The following is a 17,836-nucleotide window of genomic DNA, read 5'->3' as shown; positions in this document are numbered from 1 at the left end:
TTGAGTCCCGCATTGGGCTCCCTGCTCGGCAGGGAGCCTGCTTCTCCCTCTGACCCTCCCCCCTCTCATGTGCTCTCTCTCTCATTCTCTCTGTCTCAAATAAATTTAAAAAATAAAATAAATAAATAAAAATAAAAAAGTAGTCTATTAAGAAAAAGCACAAACAAAAAACAAAAGAATTAAGTAGGAGGCACACAGATATATATAACTATTAAATCTATTAAGAAGGCAAAAAAACAAAAACAAAAATACCCCTCTTACCTTGAAAACCCCCACTGTGGATTTAAAATAATGTTTAATTTCAGTATACACTAAAAAAAAATAAGGGACAGATGGTAAGAGTCAATGGTAAGAATAAGGGCCGGGCGCCTGGGTGGCTCAGTTGGTTAAGCGACTGCCTTCGGCTCAGGTCATGATCCTGGAGTCCCGGGATCGAGTCCCGCATCGGGCTCCCTGCTCGGCAGGGAGTCTGCTTCTCCCTCTGACCCTCCTCCCTCTCATGCTCTCTGTCTCTCAATCTCTCGGTCTCAAATAAATAAATAAAATCTTTGAAAAAAAAAAAAAAAAGAATAAGGGCCAAAGAGTATGGGTAAGAGGCAGGTGGGCAGGCCATTTAATTATACTGTAATATAAAAATATTTTATAAAAATTCAGTCACCACTGAAGCTTGAGAGTTTTACATGTAATTCTGATGTATTTAGAGTGCATGGAAACTTACAAAGTTAAGATGATCTTATCGGTAGAAAAGATATTCTAAACCAGCTTAGCCAAAAGAAGCATTTTGATTGCCTAATTTAACTCTGTAAAGGAGAAGTAAATCTTATAGCTGGTCTCTGTAAACCTCACAGCTGGAACATTCTAACAGCACCTTGCAGTTTCCAGTGATCAAAGTAAGTTACTTTATATACTAAACTAAGAATTTCATAATAGAAATAATGCAACACCAGGGGGTGCGGTTATCATGAAATAATTACACTCCTGGGAGATTACAGGCACAAGGCTGTACCCCAGGGGTGTGATTATCCCATGATAACCACATCCACTGAAATTGCATTATTGCAAAAATAATCTCTATTCACCGGTGAGACATTATTCAATAGGTGATTTTTTAAAATGAAAAGATTTTTTAGCTTGAATCAGCAAGTGGATTAGGAAATTGGCCAGTTTATTTTTCATTGCATTCAAATTCAGAATAAAACATCATTATTATTTGCTTTCCTATTTGATATAGTAGAGTTTTTTATTTTGTTTTTGAGAAACCTTTAAGAGTTTCTCTTAGTGTTAGTTAAGTGGCACTGCTAAATTCAGGTCAAACTTCAAACATATTAACTAAGCAATAAAATTTTAAATAATTTACTTCTATGTAAAAAATTTTAATTCTTCTAAAATAATATTCACTTAAAAATTACAAATGTACAACCAATGTTAATATATTGGTCTATTTCCTGCCATTTTTCTACAAGTAGCTGTCTATATGTCTACCTACAGATAGCAAGAGAAACACAAATGGAATCCATGTAGCTACTTTGTTTTATAATGTTTTTTTTATTTGACCAAATGTTTTTGACAACATCCATATCATTAAATCTTCATATCATATCAATTGTTCTTACATACAGCTGAAGCTGATGGTTCTCAATCTTGACAGTGCATCAGAAATAGATCAGTAACTTTCATCATCTCCTGTGGTATCACAGATGGTGAAAGTTACTGATCTATTTTTACCATAATTTTATTATAGAGTTCAGTGCTTTGAGATATTCTCAGATGAATAAGATAAAGGATTTAAGAAATTAAAAAATATCCTGGGTATTTACCAGTATTTGTTCACACATTTGTCAGTTTTAAAGGAGAAAATGGAAATGGAAATTTTCCTAATGCCTTTTTCTATAGTGAGGCAAAGAATTAGACTGCTAGTTATTTCTCGTCATGAATATACAATTTACAAAACACCAGCAACTCTTTGTTTTATTTAGCTGTTCCCACTATTCTGAAAATAAATTTAATATAGGAGCACAAAGGAAAACATTAGCCTTCTGAAGGATATCATGAAATATTCAATGTCTATTAAGCCTAAATTTTAAGTTTCTCTCCCAATTTTAATCACACATTTTAATATAAAAGTAAAAGAAAGTCACTTGTAATTTCACCAAATTATTAAACTATTTCATTCTTCCATGTTTCCTTCCAGTCCTAATGTATACGCATGTAGTTTTATATTATCAAAATCATAATGTAGATTCAATTAGTATTCCTTAGTTCACTAAATATAGCAACAGTTTATTCTGCCATTCCCCTAGTGCTAGGTATTTAGTTTATAAGAGTGAAAAATTAGAAATGATGCTGAAATGAACATTTCCCTTAAAATCAAAAAAAGGATTTTCATCACATTACCATCTTTTCTTCTCCACTGTACTATCCCACTTCCAAAAACAACACACCACACTACACAGGATATTCTATGGCATCATTTTTGCCTAAACCTGTTTTCCTAAATTTTCAGATCATGATCATCCTCTAGGGGTGAGAGTCTCAGACTCCTTTCAGGACTCTGATTCAATAGGAGCTTGGGAACCAATATCTATCTTTAACAAAAAAACAAAAAAATTTTTTTAAAGAGAGAGCACGCACATGCAAGCAGGGGGTGGGGGGAGGTGCAGGGGGTGGGGAGAGAGAGAGCGAGCAGACTCCCTACTGAGCGCAGAGCCCAGCACACGCAGGGGTAAACCTCACAATCCTGAGATCACGACCTGAGCTGAAATCACAAATTGGATGCTTAATGAACTGAGCCACTCAGGAGCTTCCCCTTATCACTTTCTTATAAATTCCTGGAAGCTGAATTTTTAGGTAAAAGAATATGAATGTTTTTAAGGCTTTTGATACATATCACCAAATGACTCTTTAAAAAGGCTATTCCAATTTATCAACAGTGGATTAAAATATTAATTTTACCACACTTGCTTCAACACTGGATGTATACTTCTTTTAAATCTGCCAAATTTGGTAGGCAAAAAGATAAAATATTATTTTAGTTTTCATTTCTTTGGTTTTTTTTTTTAGATTTTATTTATTTGACAGAGAGAGTGCGCACAAGCAGGGGGAGCAGCAGAGGGAGAGGGAGAAGTAGGGAGCCTGACATGGGGCTTGAACCCAGGACCCTGAGTTCGTGACCTAAGCTGAAGGCAGATGCTTAACTGACTGAGCCACCCAGGTGCCCCTATTTCTTTGGTTATTAATGCTCTTGAAAATGTCCTCATAGGTTTAATGGCCATTTGGAGTCCTCCTTTTCTAAGCTACGTATATTTGTATCTTTTGCTCTTTTGCGTTTGTATGTTCATCTTTTTCATGTTGACTTGAAAAAACATTTTATATATTATTGAAAGAACATTTTATATATTAGTGATATCAACTATAGTATTTCCATAAAATTAATACTTTTTTTTACCCTCTACCACCCCACTGCTCAATTCATTTAGATACAGAGAAATTGTCACTAATTTGTAGACATCTCAAGCTTGGTTACAAATATGTTAAGACTTATTAGAAGCTAAAAAATACAGTATTTTTCTATTTGGTTCACTTTATTTTGAAAAAGTTTATATGACTGAAGAACAGTATTTTTTTTTTTTAAAGATTTTATTTATTTATTTGAGAGAGAGAGAATGAGAGAGAGCACATGAGAGGGGGGAGGGTCAGAAGGAGAAGCAGACCCCCTGCCGAGCAGGGAGCCCGATGCGGGACTCGATCCCGGGACTCCAGGATCATGACCTGAGCCGAAGGCAGTCGCTTAACGACTGAGCCACCCAGGCGCCCCGACTGAAGAACAGTATTACAGTCTAACCCCACCATAAGTGGACTCCAAAAACTCTGTATAAAATGAATGAGTGAATGTAAATGGGTGGTGGAGGAGAGCTAATAAACCAGCTTTGTTGTATCTGAATTCACCAAGATTTTATTTATTTGAGAGACAGAAAGAGAGAGCGCGAGCAGGGGGTTGGGGCAGAGGGAGAGGAGAAGCAGGCTCCCTGCTGAGCAGGGAGAGCCTGATGTGGGGCTCCATCCCAGGACCCCAGGATCATGACCTGAGCCAAAGGCAGACACTTAACCAATTGAGCCACCCAGGCACCCCTCACCATTTCCAATACTTTTTTTTTTTTAATATTTTATTTATTTATTTGACAGAGAGAGACACAGGGAGAGAGGGAACACAAGTAGAGGCAGAGGGCGAGGGAGAGGCAGGCTTCCCTCGGAGCAGGGAGCCCGATGCGGGGCTCGATCCCAGGACCCTGGGATCATGACCTGAGCCGAAGGCAGAAACTTAACCGACTGAGCCACCAGGCGCCCCTCCAATACTCTTAAAAATAGGTTAATAGCACAAGTTCTTTTGGTTGTTGTTATAGACTTTCTAATATAGAATCAAGACAAAGCAGGTCTATTGATTACTAAATAAAAGGCTAAGTCTGGAGTCTATCCTACTCATTCTCTCAGAAGCAGGATCAAAGTAAGATGAAGCTGGGGAACAAAGACAGCCATTACCACTGCCTGCCCCTAGCCAATACAGGAGTCATAGAGTTGTAAGGGCACCACAAGGCTGAGTGAAGGAAAAATGAGAAAGATGCAACCCCCTTTCAGATACAACATCAGATTCCTATGACTACTAAGATTAGTGGTCAGAAATATTTGGGTTGGGGCACGTGGGTGGCTCAGTCGGTTAAGCGTCTGCCTTTGGCTCGTGTCATGATCCCGGGGTCCTGGGATCGAGCCCGACGTCGGGCTCCCTGCTCCACAGGGAGCCTGCTTCTCCCTCTCCCTTTGCCTCTCCCTCTCCCTTTGCCTATCCCCCTGCTTGTGCTCTCTCTCACTATCTTTGTCACTATCTGTCTCTATCAAATAAATAAATAAAATCTTTAAAAAAAAAAGAAATATTTGGGTCAACGGGTTCTTTATATGACCTAGTCTACACCCATGTTCTTTGGGGCTTTATTTCTTTTGGGACCACTCTCTCTTCTTTCATCAGTTGAGTGGGGGCAGGGGAGGAGGGAACATCAGTATGTGGGTTTTAAGAGTATCTGCACTGTGGAATTAGTGGGACATTCTTTTGTCAGAGATTGCCAGGTACAGACCAACATTCTCTCATCACTGAGCAAATAGTTTCCCTCTCTGTAAAATATGATTTCTAAACCTTCTTTAGAGCAGTAAGGAAAAAAAAAAAATCAACTGTTAATATTCTGTCTCTGTACTTCTCTACTCATTCTAACATCCATAACACCATAAAAGAAACAGTGTCAAGGGGCTCCTTGGTGGCTCAGTCAGTTGAGCCTCCAACTCTTGGCCTCAGCTCAGATCTTGATCTCAGGGTCATGAATTCAAGCCATGCATTGGGATCCACACTGCGCATAGAGCCTACTTAAAAAAAAAACAAAACCCACAAAAACAAAACAAAAAAACCACTGTCAAACTTGACAATGGATCAAATTCCTAAACTCTTAATATGGGAACTGGCATCCTGAATCCTAAAGCCTGCCTCTGGCTTGCTGGAAGGAAGCAGGATCTCTTGTGAGAGAATAGAGGCTGAAGGTCATATGCTGACTGACAGTGAACCTTGGGCTCAAAGGTGGTAGTGAAAGCCACAGGGAGTCCAAAAAGGTGCATGAGAGGGCTGGTGAACTGAGGGGATGGGCCTTCACGCCCAGAGCACTTGCTTCAGTACAGCAGCTCTGCCTTAATACATGTTCTATGTACTGGGGTTTCATGTAAGATTTCTTTTTAAAAAAGGTTCTATAGCGGGGCACCTGGGCGGCTCAGTCGCTAAGCGTCTACCTTCGGCTCAGGTCATGATCCCAGGGTCCTGGGATCGAGCCCCACATCGGGCTCCCTGCTTGGCAGGAAGCCTGCTTCTCCCGCTCCCACTCCCCCTGCTTGTGTTCCCTCTCTCGCGGTGTCTCTCTCTGTTGAAAAATAAAATCTTTAAAAAAAAAAAAAAGGTTCTATAGCTTCTTAAATAATGCTGAAAAATCTCTTGAGTTATACTATCACCCTTATTTTAAGATGAGTTGAAGTTCATAAAAGTGAAGTAACTTGTTTAAGATTACAGAGTTAAGCAGGTTATTTTTATTTATAATTTATTATCACTTATAGTTGGATTGGTGTGGCTGTCTCAATAATATACTAATAAGGCACTGATAAATCTAAAACTCAGCTTTAATATCTGAGAACTCAGGGGCACCTGGGTGGCTCAGTCGGTTGGGTGTCTACCTTTGGCTTGGGTCATGATCTCGGGGTACTGGAATTGAGCCCCACATCGGGCTCCCTGTTCAGCAGGGAGTCTGCTTCACTCTCTCTGCCCTTCTCTCTGCTTGTGTGCTCTCTTTCTCACTCTCTCTCAAATAAACAGATAATTAAAAAAAAAAAAAATCTGAGAACGCAAATGATCCAAACCAAATTAGACCAGTTTTTTTAAGTCGTCAATAATAAGCAGGAAGGTATAACTTTCAAGTAAAAAATTTTAACATATTTAACATCTTTTAAATCTCAGTTTTGATTTTATCTCTGGACTAAAATGACACAATTGCTGAGTCTCCTAGTCAGCCTACATTTACAATTTTGGAGGACATGAGAAATAACCATTTCTTCCTTCTATTTTTAGGTTACTAACCTGATGAACTATGCTTAATATATTTTTTACCTTTAAAATCAAGTTTATAGGCTCTGGGCTAGAAAAATTAAATTTAATTCTAATACGCAGCATTTCAAATTCAAAATATATTACCAGAGTTTCCCATTGATCATATTTTGGGTACATGACTTAGTCCAAAAAAACCAAACCAAAGGAAAATAATACCCAGAGAGATTAAAGAAAAATGTTATCTTTCCTTGTTATGTTTATCCTTGATACAAATTCTAAAACAAACATAATTCATGTCTAGTGCCTACCTGAGCCATCAGTGGGAACTGAACTTGCATTGATTCCAGAAAGACCAAACAGAGGACATTCTCGATCTGTGTTGACATGACCCCATTTGTGACATTTAATGCACCTCACGTTTCGAACCTGAGAAATAGTGGACGTTATTTTAGTTATTAAGGTAGTAAGAATCTAAGAAATATTCAAATCCCTACTCCTTGGTAGAGTTTAAGTTAAATTACTGTCATTTTTAAAAGATTTCCAGTGAAAGACTCCATGACTATATTTGGTAATTTAATATAAATACTAATATCTTTTATAAATTCTGCCTAAAAGCTATGAATCCTATTTCTTTTTGACTGTTACTTGGTGGCAATAAAACAATGTCATCCAAAAAGAAATGGTAAAATACCAAAAAGGAATTACGTTAAGGCTGAATCTTAAATTCTCTAATTTTTAAAAGTTAACCTTTGAAGTTTCGGTTTCCTAATCAGGGGTTGGCAAACTTTTTCTGTAAAGAACCAGAGAGTAAATATTTTAAACTTTATGGGCCAGAGGTCTCTGTTCCAACTCTGCCAATGTAGCAGGAAAGTAGCCACAGATAATATGTAAATGAATAAGCAAGGCAGGATTCCAAAAAATGTTATTTCCAACAAGAATCTGGCCTTCTGGTGATATTTTGTCCCAGTTCTAAACAAATAGTTTTAAATCTTTTCTTAACCTTAAGCTAATTCTCCAATTTCCTGAAAACTGAAGAGACCCTTATCATTATAACCCTCAGTACAAAACTTTGATTCCTATCTTTTTTTTTTTTAAACAAGAGAAAATCAAATTTAATAGGCATATGTACAGGGAATCCACATGAACATGAGATTCCCGATTCCTATTTTATCAGTCTACTACATTTAATGTTTTTTCCCCTAGTCCTTTTACTACCTGATACAAATCAAAACCAAAGAGCCCTTTTCAGCTTACATACCTTTTGGACAACAGTATAAAGAAGTATTTATTAAATAAAAATTATTCTTACAGAGTAAAATATGGGTCACTTGCCTGAATACCAAAGGGCTGATCTCTGATGTTCATGTCATCTTTGGCATATCTATTAAGTAGAGAATACGTACAAACACAATATTAAGAACAATTTAATAAATTAAACAGCAGTTATTCTGAAAATAGTTTTATAGTTCTAAATATATTATAAAATATGTAACAACTTCAATAAATACACAGAACTATGAAATCTATTTAGTAATTCCAAACACCACTCATTATTAATTGTCCAGTTTGATGATTTGTGATTTTTTTTTTTTTAAAGATTTTATTTATTTATCTGACAGAGAGAGACACAGCGAAAGAGGGAACACAAGCAGGGGTAGTGGGAGAGAGAGAAGCAGGCTTCCCACCGAGCAGGGAGCCCAATGCAAGGCTCGATCCCAGGACCCTGGTATCATGACCCGAGCCGAAGGCAGACGCTCAATAACTGAGCCACACAGGTGCCGCTGATGATTTGTGATTTAAAAAAAAGGAAAACTATATAAAATTAAAGTCTATGATCAAGTAAAGTCTATGATCAAGTCTATGTATAAAACAAATACCTTTAACATTAGTTGCCTGCACTAGTGAACGAAAAGACAACATAAGATGGGATATTAGATAAAGTTAGTGATATATATTTCATCTTTTTTTTTAAAGTTTTTTTTTTTGAAGATTTTATTTCTTTATTTGACAGAGCGAGACACAGCAAGAGAGGGAACACGAGCAGGGGAGGGAGAGTGGGAGAAGCAGGCTTCCCACTGAGCAGGGAGCCCGATGTGGGGCTCGATCCCAGGACCCCGGGATCATGACCTGAGCCGAAGGCAGATGCTTAACGACTGAGCCACCCAGGCGCCCCGTGATATAGATTTCATCTTAAAAGAAAACTGGCTCTTACTTTTCTCGGGGGGCTCCTTTCTGCCATTCAAATTTGTATTCGGTCTCTCCTTCTGTTTCTTCTTTCTAAAAACATTCATTAAGAAGTCTTTCAATTTTTCCATAAAATTACAATCTATTGCCAAGTAAATCCAAACACAGAAAATAGTACTTTACCTCTTTGTTTTCTTGATTGCAGATCAAAGATATGGGAGGAAAAAAAAGGTAGATCAAGTTAAAAACTTCAACATTAAAGTCTGCTATCATATACTATACTATGATGTCATGGTATTTAATTGTAACTTTTAAGCAATTATTGGTTTGACCTTTTTTTTTCTTCTTTCACAAGGTAAAATTCAAATCACTAAAGGATAAATACAATATTGAATGAGACGGTATGCAGTAAGCATGTTAATTCCTAGTTTTTAAACTTTTATATTTTTCATTGATAGAATATTATGCTATCTATAAGTATATTCAGTAAGAAGGACTAAAGATGTATACACAAATTATAAAAGAATAAATGCACTTCTGCTGATGCTGACATTTTTTCCTCCTCAAAGGTCAAGTCATTATAAATGTCAAGTCACGAAATATTACTAGATTAGACAATTATTTTTACTATTTATTCTATTGTACTGAATTCAGTATTTTAAAATTATCTTTACAGAATAATAGCAATTTTAAAAGATGAAGAGCAACTTTTATGTATGTATGTATTTATTTATTTAAAGATTTATATATAAATTTATTTATTTATTTAGAGAGAACACAAGCAGGGAGAGGGAGAGAGAATCCTAAGCAGACTCTGTGCTGAGCACAGAGCCCAACACAGAGCTCAATCTCATGATCCTGAGATCATGACCTGAGCCCAAATCAAGAGTTGGACACTTAACCAACTGAGCCACCCAGGAGCCCCAAAAGATGAAATGCAATTTTTTTTTTTTAAAGATTTTATTTATTTATTTGACAGAGAAAGACAGTGAGAGAGGGAACACAAGCAGGCGGAGTGGGAGAGGGAGAAGCAGGCTTCCCGCCGAGCAGGGAGCCCAATGCGGGGCTCAATCCCAGGGCCCTGGGATCATGACCTGAGCTGAAGGCAGATGCTTAACAACTGAGCCACCCAGGCGCCCCGAAGAGCAATTTTTTAAAAATGTCTGTCATAATAGTTCTCAATCTTTAGTTGTCAACACATCAAAGACTAAAAAAAAAGGAAATGAAGCAAGTACCTTTTTTAGCTCCTGGTGGGGCCTCATACATGAAATTAAGGCCATTCTTTACACGCTCATCTCCCATAAGCAACCTAAATTAAACAAGAAAGTTAACAATTTTACATAGGAGGAAAAAAATTACAGAATAACCGTTCCCCATCTCTCACAACCCTAAGGGAGTTAAGAGAAAATATTTTTATGAGAGATAAAGTTCCAAAACTTTACTTCACTGATTAGATAACATCTGAAGTACATGAATGGGAAGTCAAATAGTACTGCCTCTTTAGTAACTGGTTTTAATTTGAAACTTTCTCATTACCTGAGAGATCTTCGCCCTTCCAACAGAAAAGGGGAAAAATGCCATGGTCACTCTCACATGCTTTTCTTAAACTTTGAAATGCTATGGAAATAATGACAGCTTTGAAATCCTATATGGCAGCACAAATTTGGAATTAAGTTAAATAGTGCCAACATTTTTTTCTTAATTGTGAGGGATCAAACAGTTTTGGAAAAATGAGTCTCTCTAGAATTTCTTTAGAAAGTCAAATCCAATTAATGCTTGTAATAAGAGTCAAAGTCAATAGGAGAATCAAATTCTTTGATGAAGCCAAAGAGGAGAGAACAGTTTAAAGATATTCTACAACAGGTTAATTACTATGATGGAATCAATGTCTGCTGCACCTCAAAAATCATTTTCTTTCTAGTTCTAACACTGAAAATTCCCAGTTTGGGTTCTGTTTAGAGAGATATGCAGTGATTTTTTTTTAAAAAAGCTCTGCAATAAATTGAATGCCTGGTTGAGTTAAAGTTTTAATTCATAAGATCCAAGTAAGTCCTGATTATAAAGATGAAAGCTAAAGAGTGAATAGAATCTCCTCTTATACTTGAAAAAGGCAATCACAAAGGGTATATTACATAATTATAATTCTTCTCTTATTTCCATTGGAATTTATAAAGAACCGTAAAAAAAAAAAAGGAGAGCCAAAAAAAAAAAAAAAAAGGAAAAGAGCAAAAGGATGACAGATCTATATCCATACAATGGAATAGTATTTTGCAATAAAAAGGAATGAACTACTGATACATGCTACAAAATAGATGAACTTCAAAAACATTATACTAAGTGAAAGAAGCCAGTCACAAAAGACCATTTATATGTATGATCCCATTTATATGCCAAGTTCAGAACAGGCAAATCTACAGAGACAGAAAGTAAATCAGTGGTTACTTAGTGTTGACAGGTAGAGGGACAGGGGGTGGGAATGGGAAGTAACTGCTAACGGGTACAATATTTCTTTTTCAGATGATGAAAACGTTCTGATACTAGATTACGGTGATGGCTCCAAAACTCTGTAAATATATATACTTAAAGCCAACATACACTTTTAGCAAATTATATCTTAAATTAACACCATTTTAAAAGTTAAAATCAAGCATATGAAAAGCTCAGTATCATTAGTTATCAGAGAAATATAAACCATAGAGAAATATAAATTAAAACCATGAGATACCACTGCATACTAATTAGGATGGCTATTACGAAAAAAAAAAAGAAAAATAATAAACACTGGCAAGGACATGGAGAAAATGGAACCCTGGTGCATTATTGGTAGGAATGTAAAATGGTGCAGCTACTATGGAAGAGTTTGGTGGTCCTTTAAAAGCTAGATACAGAATTACTATATGATCCAGCAAACCTATTCCTAAGTATATACCTAAAGGAACTGAAAGCAGGGACTTGAACAGATAGATATTTGCATGCCAATGTTTACAGAAGCATTACTCACAATAGCCAAAAGGCAGAAGCAACTCAAGTGTCTATCCATGGATGGATGGATAAACAAAATATGGTATATACATACAATGGAATATTAATCAGCCATAAAAAGAAAGAAGTTCTGACACATGCTACAATATGGATGAATCTTGAACACATTGTGCTAAGTGAAATAAGTCAGACGCAAAGAGACAAATATTTTTACTCTACTTATAGGAAGCACCTATAAGAGGCAAATTCAAAGAGAAAGTAAAATAGTGGTTACCAGGGGCTGGACATAGGTGCCAAGCTGGTAGAGCAGTCAAAGGCCAAAACTGAAACAATCTGAGCACCAAAAGAAGTAACAATAGTATTGGATTATAACCCATTAAATAAATACCTGAGTCCATACTGATAGAAATAAATAATTAAATAAATAACTAAAGGAGGGAAAGGTAAAATTCTTTTTTCCACAGGAATTCAAATTTTAAAATGTAGAAGGAATGAGAGGACTAGATTAGAATACCACAGTAATAATTGATGCAGGCAATATCCAACAGTGAATGCTAAATTAGTGAACAGTAGTTCAAGGAAGAACAGGATATTTGTATAGCTTCAAATATTAAATTACAAAAAGAATAAAGTAACTTTTTTTAAAAAATATTTTATTTATTTATTTGACAGAGAGAGAGAGACAGCGAGAGGGGACACACGCAGGGGGAGTGGGAGACGGAGAAGCAGGCTTCCCGCTGAGCAGAGAGCCTGATGTGGGGCTCGATCCCAGGACTCTGGGATCATGACCTGAGCCGAAGGCAGACGCTTAACGACTGAGCCACCCAGGCGCCCCAAAGTAACTCTTTTTTAAGATAAAGAATAAACAGGGAGTGCCTGACTGGTTCAGTTGGTAGAACGTGCAACTCTTGATTTCAGGGTCGAGTTCAAGCCTCATGTTGGGCATGGAGCCTACTTAATTAAAAAAAAAGAATAAGCAGTATAATCTGTTGCAAACCTACTTTTCAACTTCCACTATCTCTTTATCAGCCTAACTCAACTATCGGCTGCTTCCCTGAACACCCTCTCTACTTTCCCCCTGTGATCTTTAATAAGCTTTTACTATATGGAAATCAGGGTTTCTCAACAGTGATGCTACTGACATTTTGGACCAGATCATTCTTTGCTGTGTGGGGCTGTCCTGCATATCGTAGGTTGTTTTGTTTTGTTTGTTTTCTCTGAATGTAGGTTGTTTTGCAGCATCCCTAGTCTCCACTCCCTAGATGTTGGTAGCATCCAACCTCTGAGTTGTGACAATCAAAAATATGTCTGAACACTGCCACAGGTCCCCTGGCAAGGGCATGGGGGGGTGTGGGGGCAATAATGGTCTTCAGATAGAACCACAGATCTAAATCCTCAACATTCTTCACAGTTCAGCTCAAATGTCACTTCTTTCATGAAGTCTTACTTTGTTATCCCAAATTATTATTCTGTCCTACATTAGCATCTACAGTTTTTAAAACATTGTTTTTAATATATCAGTTATTATATTCAGCTTTGAACTATAATACTTAGTAGATATTCCTGAGGGCAGAGACAAACTATGTATCACACTTTTATAAGCCCCTATAACAAAAAGGCCTATTTATTGTTTTGCATGGAAGGTACTCAATAAAAGTTAACCAGATTAAACTGAATTAGTGAGAAAAGTACTTAATTGAAACTAAAAGTTTTATTTCTATAATTTCACTCTTGATATACTATATTTTAAAGAGAATATTTAGTAAGTTTAGTAGTACTTATATTGCATATTTTGATGAAAAACAGAAATGAGCTGAAGAAAGTATGGTCTATATAACTAAAGCACCACTATTCACTTGCTTGATTAACCAAGAGCAACCAGCTTGAGTTAGACTTGCTAATATAAACATAAAATGACAATAAATAAAGGGCAGGTCCTATGCTAGAATAAACCAATAAAGGACTCTAGCTATGATCCTGCCATTAATAGAGCAACGACATGCCCGTCAAGTAGAGTCACTTCATTTTACTTCTTGAAGGTGTCCTGTGCATCTCTTCATCTCAGTGTATGCTAAAGAAATATCTTGTAAGCAGTCTCAGTAGTTCGAGTGTAGACTTTCATGGTTCTTCCAAGCTTTACCTAAGTTGGGATTTGCTCATAAACTGTATATGGAGTCACATCAACGTATGTTTTATGTGAATTATGGGTAAGGTTGGAAAAAGTGGCAATGTACAGATATAACAGTAAAAAGGGTACCAGGAAATAGAATCCTATCATTGGGGCATTCAATTCAAAAAAAGCTAATTTAATACATGATTTAATAAGTGATCATTCTCATGCAACTGATTATTCTAAAAACACTAGCATATAAGCAAAATAAGTCAATCAGAGAAAGACATTTATCATATGATCTCACTGATATGTGGAATTTAAGAAACAAAACACGATCATAGGGGAAGAGAGGGAAAAATAAAACAAGACAAAAATCAGAGAGGGAGACAAACCGTAAGAAACTCTCAATCATAGGAAACAAACTGAGGGTTGCTGGAGGGGAGGCGAGTGGGGGGATGGGGTAACTGGGTGATGGACTTTAAGGAGGGCACGTGATGTAATGAGAACTGAGTATTACACAAGACTGATGAATCACTGAACTCTACCTATGAAACTAATAATACATTACATGTTAATTAACTGAATTAAAAAAAAAGCCAACCATACACACACAAATAAAACCACTAGCATAGTGGAATTTCTTACCTATTATCATATGATTCTTGTTCTTTAAGATACTGTTGCATTAATTCTTCTTGTTTCTTCTTATCATATGATATTTTTTGTTCTGCCATCCATACCTAAATTAATAAAGTAAAAAATTTAAGTTAAATAAAAAGTTTGCTTTTCTTTATAATAAAATATAAAATGTTACCATACATAGTTTACAACATAACCTATTTGGCCATAATGACATCACCACAAAAAAACAGCTAAAAAGTCTGATTTGTGCCTTGATACAGGTCCTTAAATCTAGTCATTCAAAACAGCTAAACTTTCAGGCAAAAATATCAAACTTAAGAACCACTTTGAGCACCTGTGGTACAACAGCTTCTTGCACTGAGTCTCTGTGCTATCTCAGAGAAGGGAATGACCATCTCTCTATATGGAACACGTCTAGTCTAGAAAACGTCTAGGGCACAACCAGTAGGAATAAATAATGCCCACCAATGCCAACGGGTAACACAGACACTCCAAAAGAGGAGAAATGGAGGATAAGGAAAAGAAAAAAGAAAAGAAATTGAAAGGTAATTGTAGAAAAAAGGGAAGAGACAAGAGAGGAAACAGAGACAACACAGAGATGCGTCAAATGTCTTGGAGTTGCTCAAGGGCACCACACCACAGGCTGAATGTGTCCCCATGTGAAATCCTCAAAATCATAAAAGTGGTGGAGGTAAAAAGCCCACACAACTTATTCAAGGATACTTAATCAGGTTATTTCTAGGTTTAAAAGATATCAATGCCTTCCTACTGCTTTTACAGTAAAGGACACAGTATTTGACAACCATTCAATGTAAACAGCAAGTCAAAACTTTCTCTCCAAACATGCTAAGTTTTAAGAAGGTAAATTGGAGGACAAATACTTACATTGATAAAATTATAATTATTAATTATGGGGGCAGATAGGTGTGGTGAAGAGGGTATGGGATAAACTGCCATTACTCAATTTTAGAAGCAAAAGAGGGGTAGTTACCAGTATTTTAGTAGTGATAAAAAAGGAAGGTTCTAAGGGGACACTGTTTTAGATGTGGACAAGAAGGAATTCATATGGAAATAAAAGCAAAAACAGAAATGAAAAGAGAATTCTTCAGGGACAGCATATACCAGAAATTTCTTTTGGTACAAGTTTCCTGAAAGTTTCTTCCACTGACTTCATACTTACCAATGTAACGTTACAGAACAAAAAAAACCCCCTACACTTGGAATAGGCAATAAAAAGCACATTTGGAATTTTCACTGTAGCTCAAAGTGAAAACAGCTGCAACAAAGACATACAGGGTGTCACTGCCTCGTAGAATAACATTAATAATATTCAAATGAATAACATATTATTTCTAACAGAATACCATTTATTTAAAGCTCTAGATTTTACAAAGTTATTTATTAGTCTCAATTGCTCAAGAGCTTAAATACATATTGAGTACCATGGACTGGAATAAAAATAAAACACACTTTTGCCTTCAAAATGCTCAGAATCTAATAAAAATTATATAGCTTTTCTGTATGTTTAAGCTATTTCATAATAAGAAAAATGAATTGTGTAAATAATAATAAAGTTTGATATCAGGATAATAGAAATATGCCCAAGATAAATAGAACAAGATAGTGATTAGAGGACAGGAGGAAGTCTGGTACAATGGAATGCTTTCTAGCAAGTTTTGGCTTTTAAAAGTTAATTTTTTTTTAAAGATTTATTTATTTTATTTTAGAGAGGGGGTGGAGAGAGAATCTGAAGCAGACTCCCCACTGAGTGCAGCGCCTGACAGGAGGCTCGATCTCACAAACCCAAAATGCGTGACCCGAGCTGAACCAAGAGTTGGACACTCAACCAATGTGAACCACCCAGGCACCCCTAGAGGTTAATTTTTAAATTAAGTAACTATATTCATAGGTAGCCAAGGTTATAATTTCTTATAATCTTTCCGAAGATGTTCTAATGCATATATACATAAAATTACACATATGTGTATATATATAAAAAAACATACACACTCTTTTCATAAATGGTAACATATACTGCATACATGCACACAGAATATGCATAAAATAAAACCGAATATCATGGAGATCACTCCTAGATCAGTAAATAAAAGCTTTCCTGGTTTTGGGGGAGGACAGGCTGAATATCATTCCACTGTGGAGCTATCTCATCATTTATTTAATTAATCTCCTGCTGTACTGATGGGCATTTAAGTAATTTCCAATCTTTTGCCATTATAAGCTCTACTTCAACAAATAACCCCATACGTAAATAATTTCATACATGTTAAGAAGGGTTTGAAGAGGATCAAAATTTTGCCAAGGAAAAAACAGGGTAAGATACTACCAGTAGAGGGAACAACTCAAAGGCCCAGATGTGTAAAATAGGAATTAAGTAGTTTGATATTACTGGAGTATAAAATCTGAGGAAGAACAGCAATAGGGGATGAAGAAGGAAAAATAAACTGAAGTTAGATAACAAGGACTTAATCCTGTAATATTTTAATAAGGAGCCAAAAGAGATCAGAATTGTGTTTTAAAAAGACCACTCTATGGAAACAACCCAAATATTCATCAACTGATAAATAGATAAAATGTGCTATATCCATACAATGGAATTATTCAGCAATAAAAAGGAATACAATACTGATACATTCTACAACATGGATGAACTTCTAAAACATTATACTAAGAAAAAGAAACGATTCATAAAAGGCCACATATTGCATGATTCCATTTATAGGAAATGTTCAGAATAGGCAAACCTACAGAAACAGAAAGCAAGTTAGTCGTTACCTAGGGAGGGGGAGCAGGGAAGGTTAAGGACAAAAGGAGAGTGACTCCTAACACACACAGCTTTTTTGGGGAGGTGATGAAAACGTTCTATAATTGTTTGTGGTGGTGACTGCACAAATCCGAGAATATACTAAAAATCACTAAATAGTACACTTTAAGTGGGTGATTGTATGGTATGTGAATTATATCTCAATAAAACTGCCAAATTAAAAAAATATTATTCTGATGGCTATATAGAGAATGGGGTCCAGAGGGGTCAAGACTGGAGTTAAAAAAAAAAAAAAACCTGTTACGAAATTTAACAGTTTAGGTGGAAGATGATGAGGGTCTAAGCTAAGAAACAGGAAGTAGTGACAAAGAGGCGAGATGAATTCAAGAGATATTTGTAAGGTAAGACAAACAGAATTTATTAGCTACCTAGATAAAGGGGTGATGGAATCTTGAATTTCTGGCTTCCGTGTCAGGATGAAGGAATTGTGTTACTACCTCTATTTCCT

General features: G+C 36.2%; 1 protein-coding gene across 1 annotated transcript in view; it reads right to left on the bottom strand.

Annotated features, from left to right (window-relative positions):
• Positions 1-17,836, bottom strand: part of CIR1 (corepressor interacting with RBPJ, CIR1) — a 38,399-nt gene that overhangs the window by 19,023 nt on the left and 1,540 nt on the right. The window contains exons 2-7 of the mRNA XM_035007733.1: positions 14,550-14,644; positions 10,045-10,118; positions 8,993-9,003; positions 8,838-8,902; positions 7,958-8,006; positions 6,934-7,051 (exon numbers count right to left, since the gene is read on the bottom strand). Of these exons, the coding sequence (XP_034863624.1) occupies positions 6,934-7,051; positions 7,958-8,006; positions 8,838-8,902; positions 8,993-9,003; positions 10,045-10,118; positions 14,550-14,644 (412 nt within the window). The remainder of the gene's footprint in view (positions 1-6,933; positions 7,052-7,957; positions 8,007-8,837; positions 8,903-8,992; positions 9,004-10,044; positions 10,119-14,549; positions 14,645-17,836) is intronic.

The sequence above is a fragment of the Mirounga leonina genome, unplaced genomic scaffold, assembly GCF_011800145.1.
Source record: "Mirounga leonina isolate KUSES-001 unplaced genomic scaffold, KU_Mleo_1.0 Mir_151, whole genome shotgun sequence".
Lineage (NCBI taxonomy): Eukaryota > Metazoa > Chordata > Mammalia > Carnivora > Phocidae > Mirounga > Mirounga leonina.
Note: the sequence above shows the minus strand (reverse complement) of the source record. Positions and strands in the feature narration are given on the sequence as shown.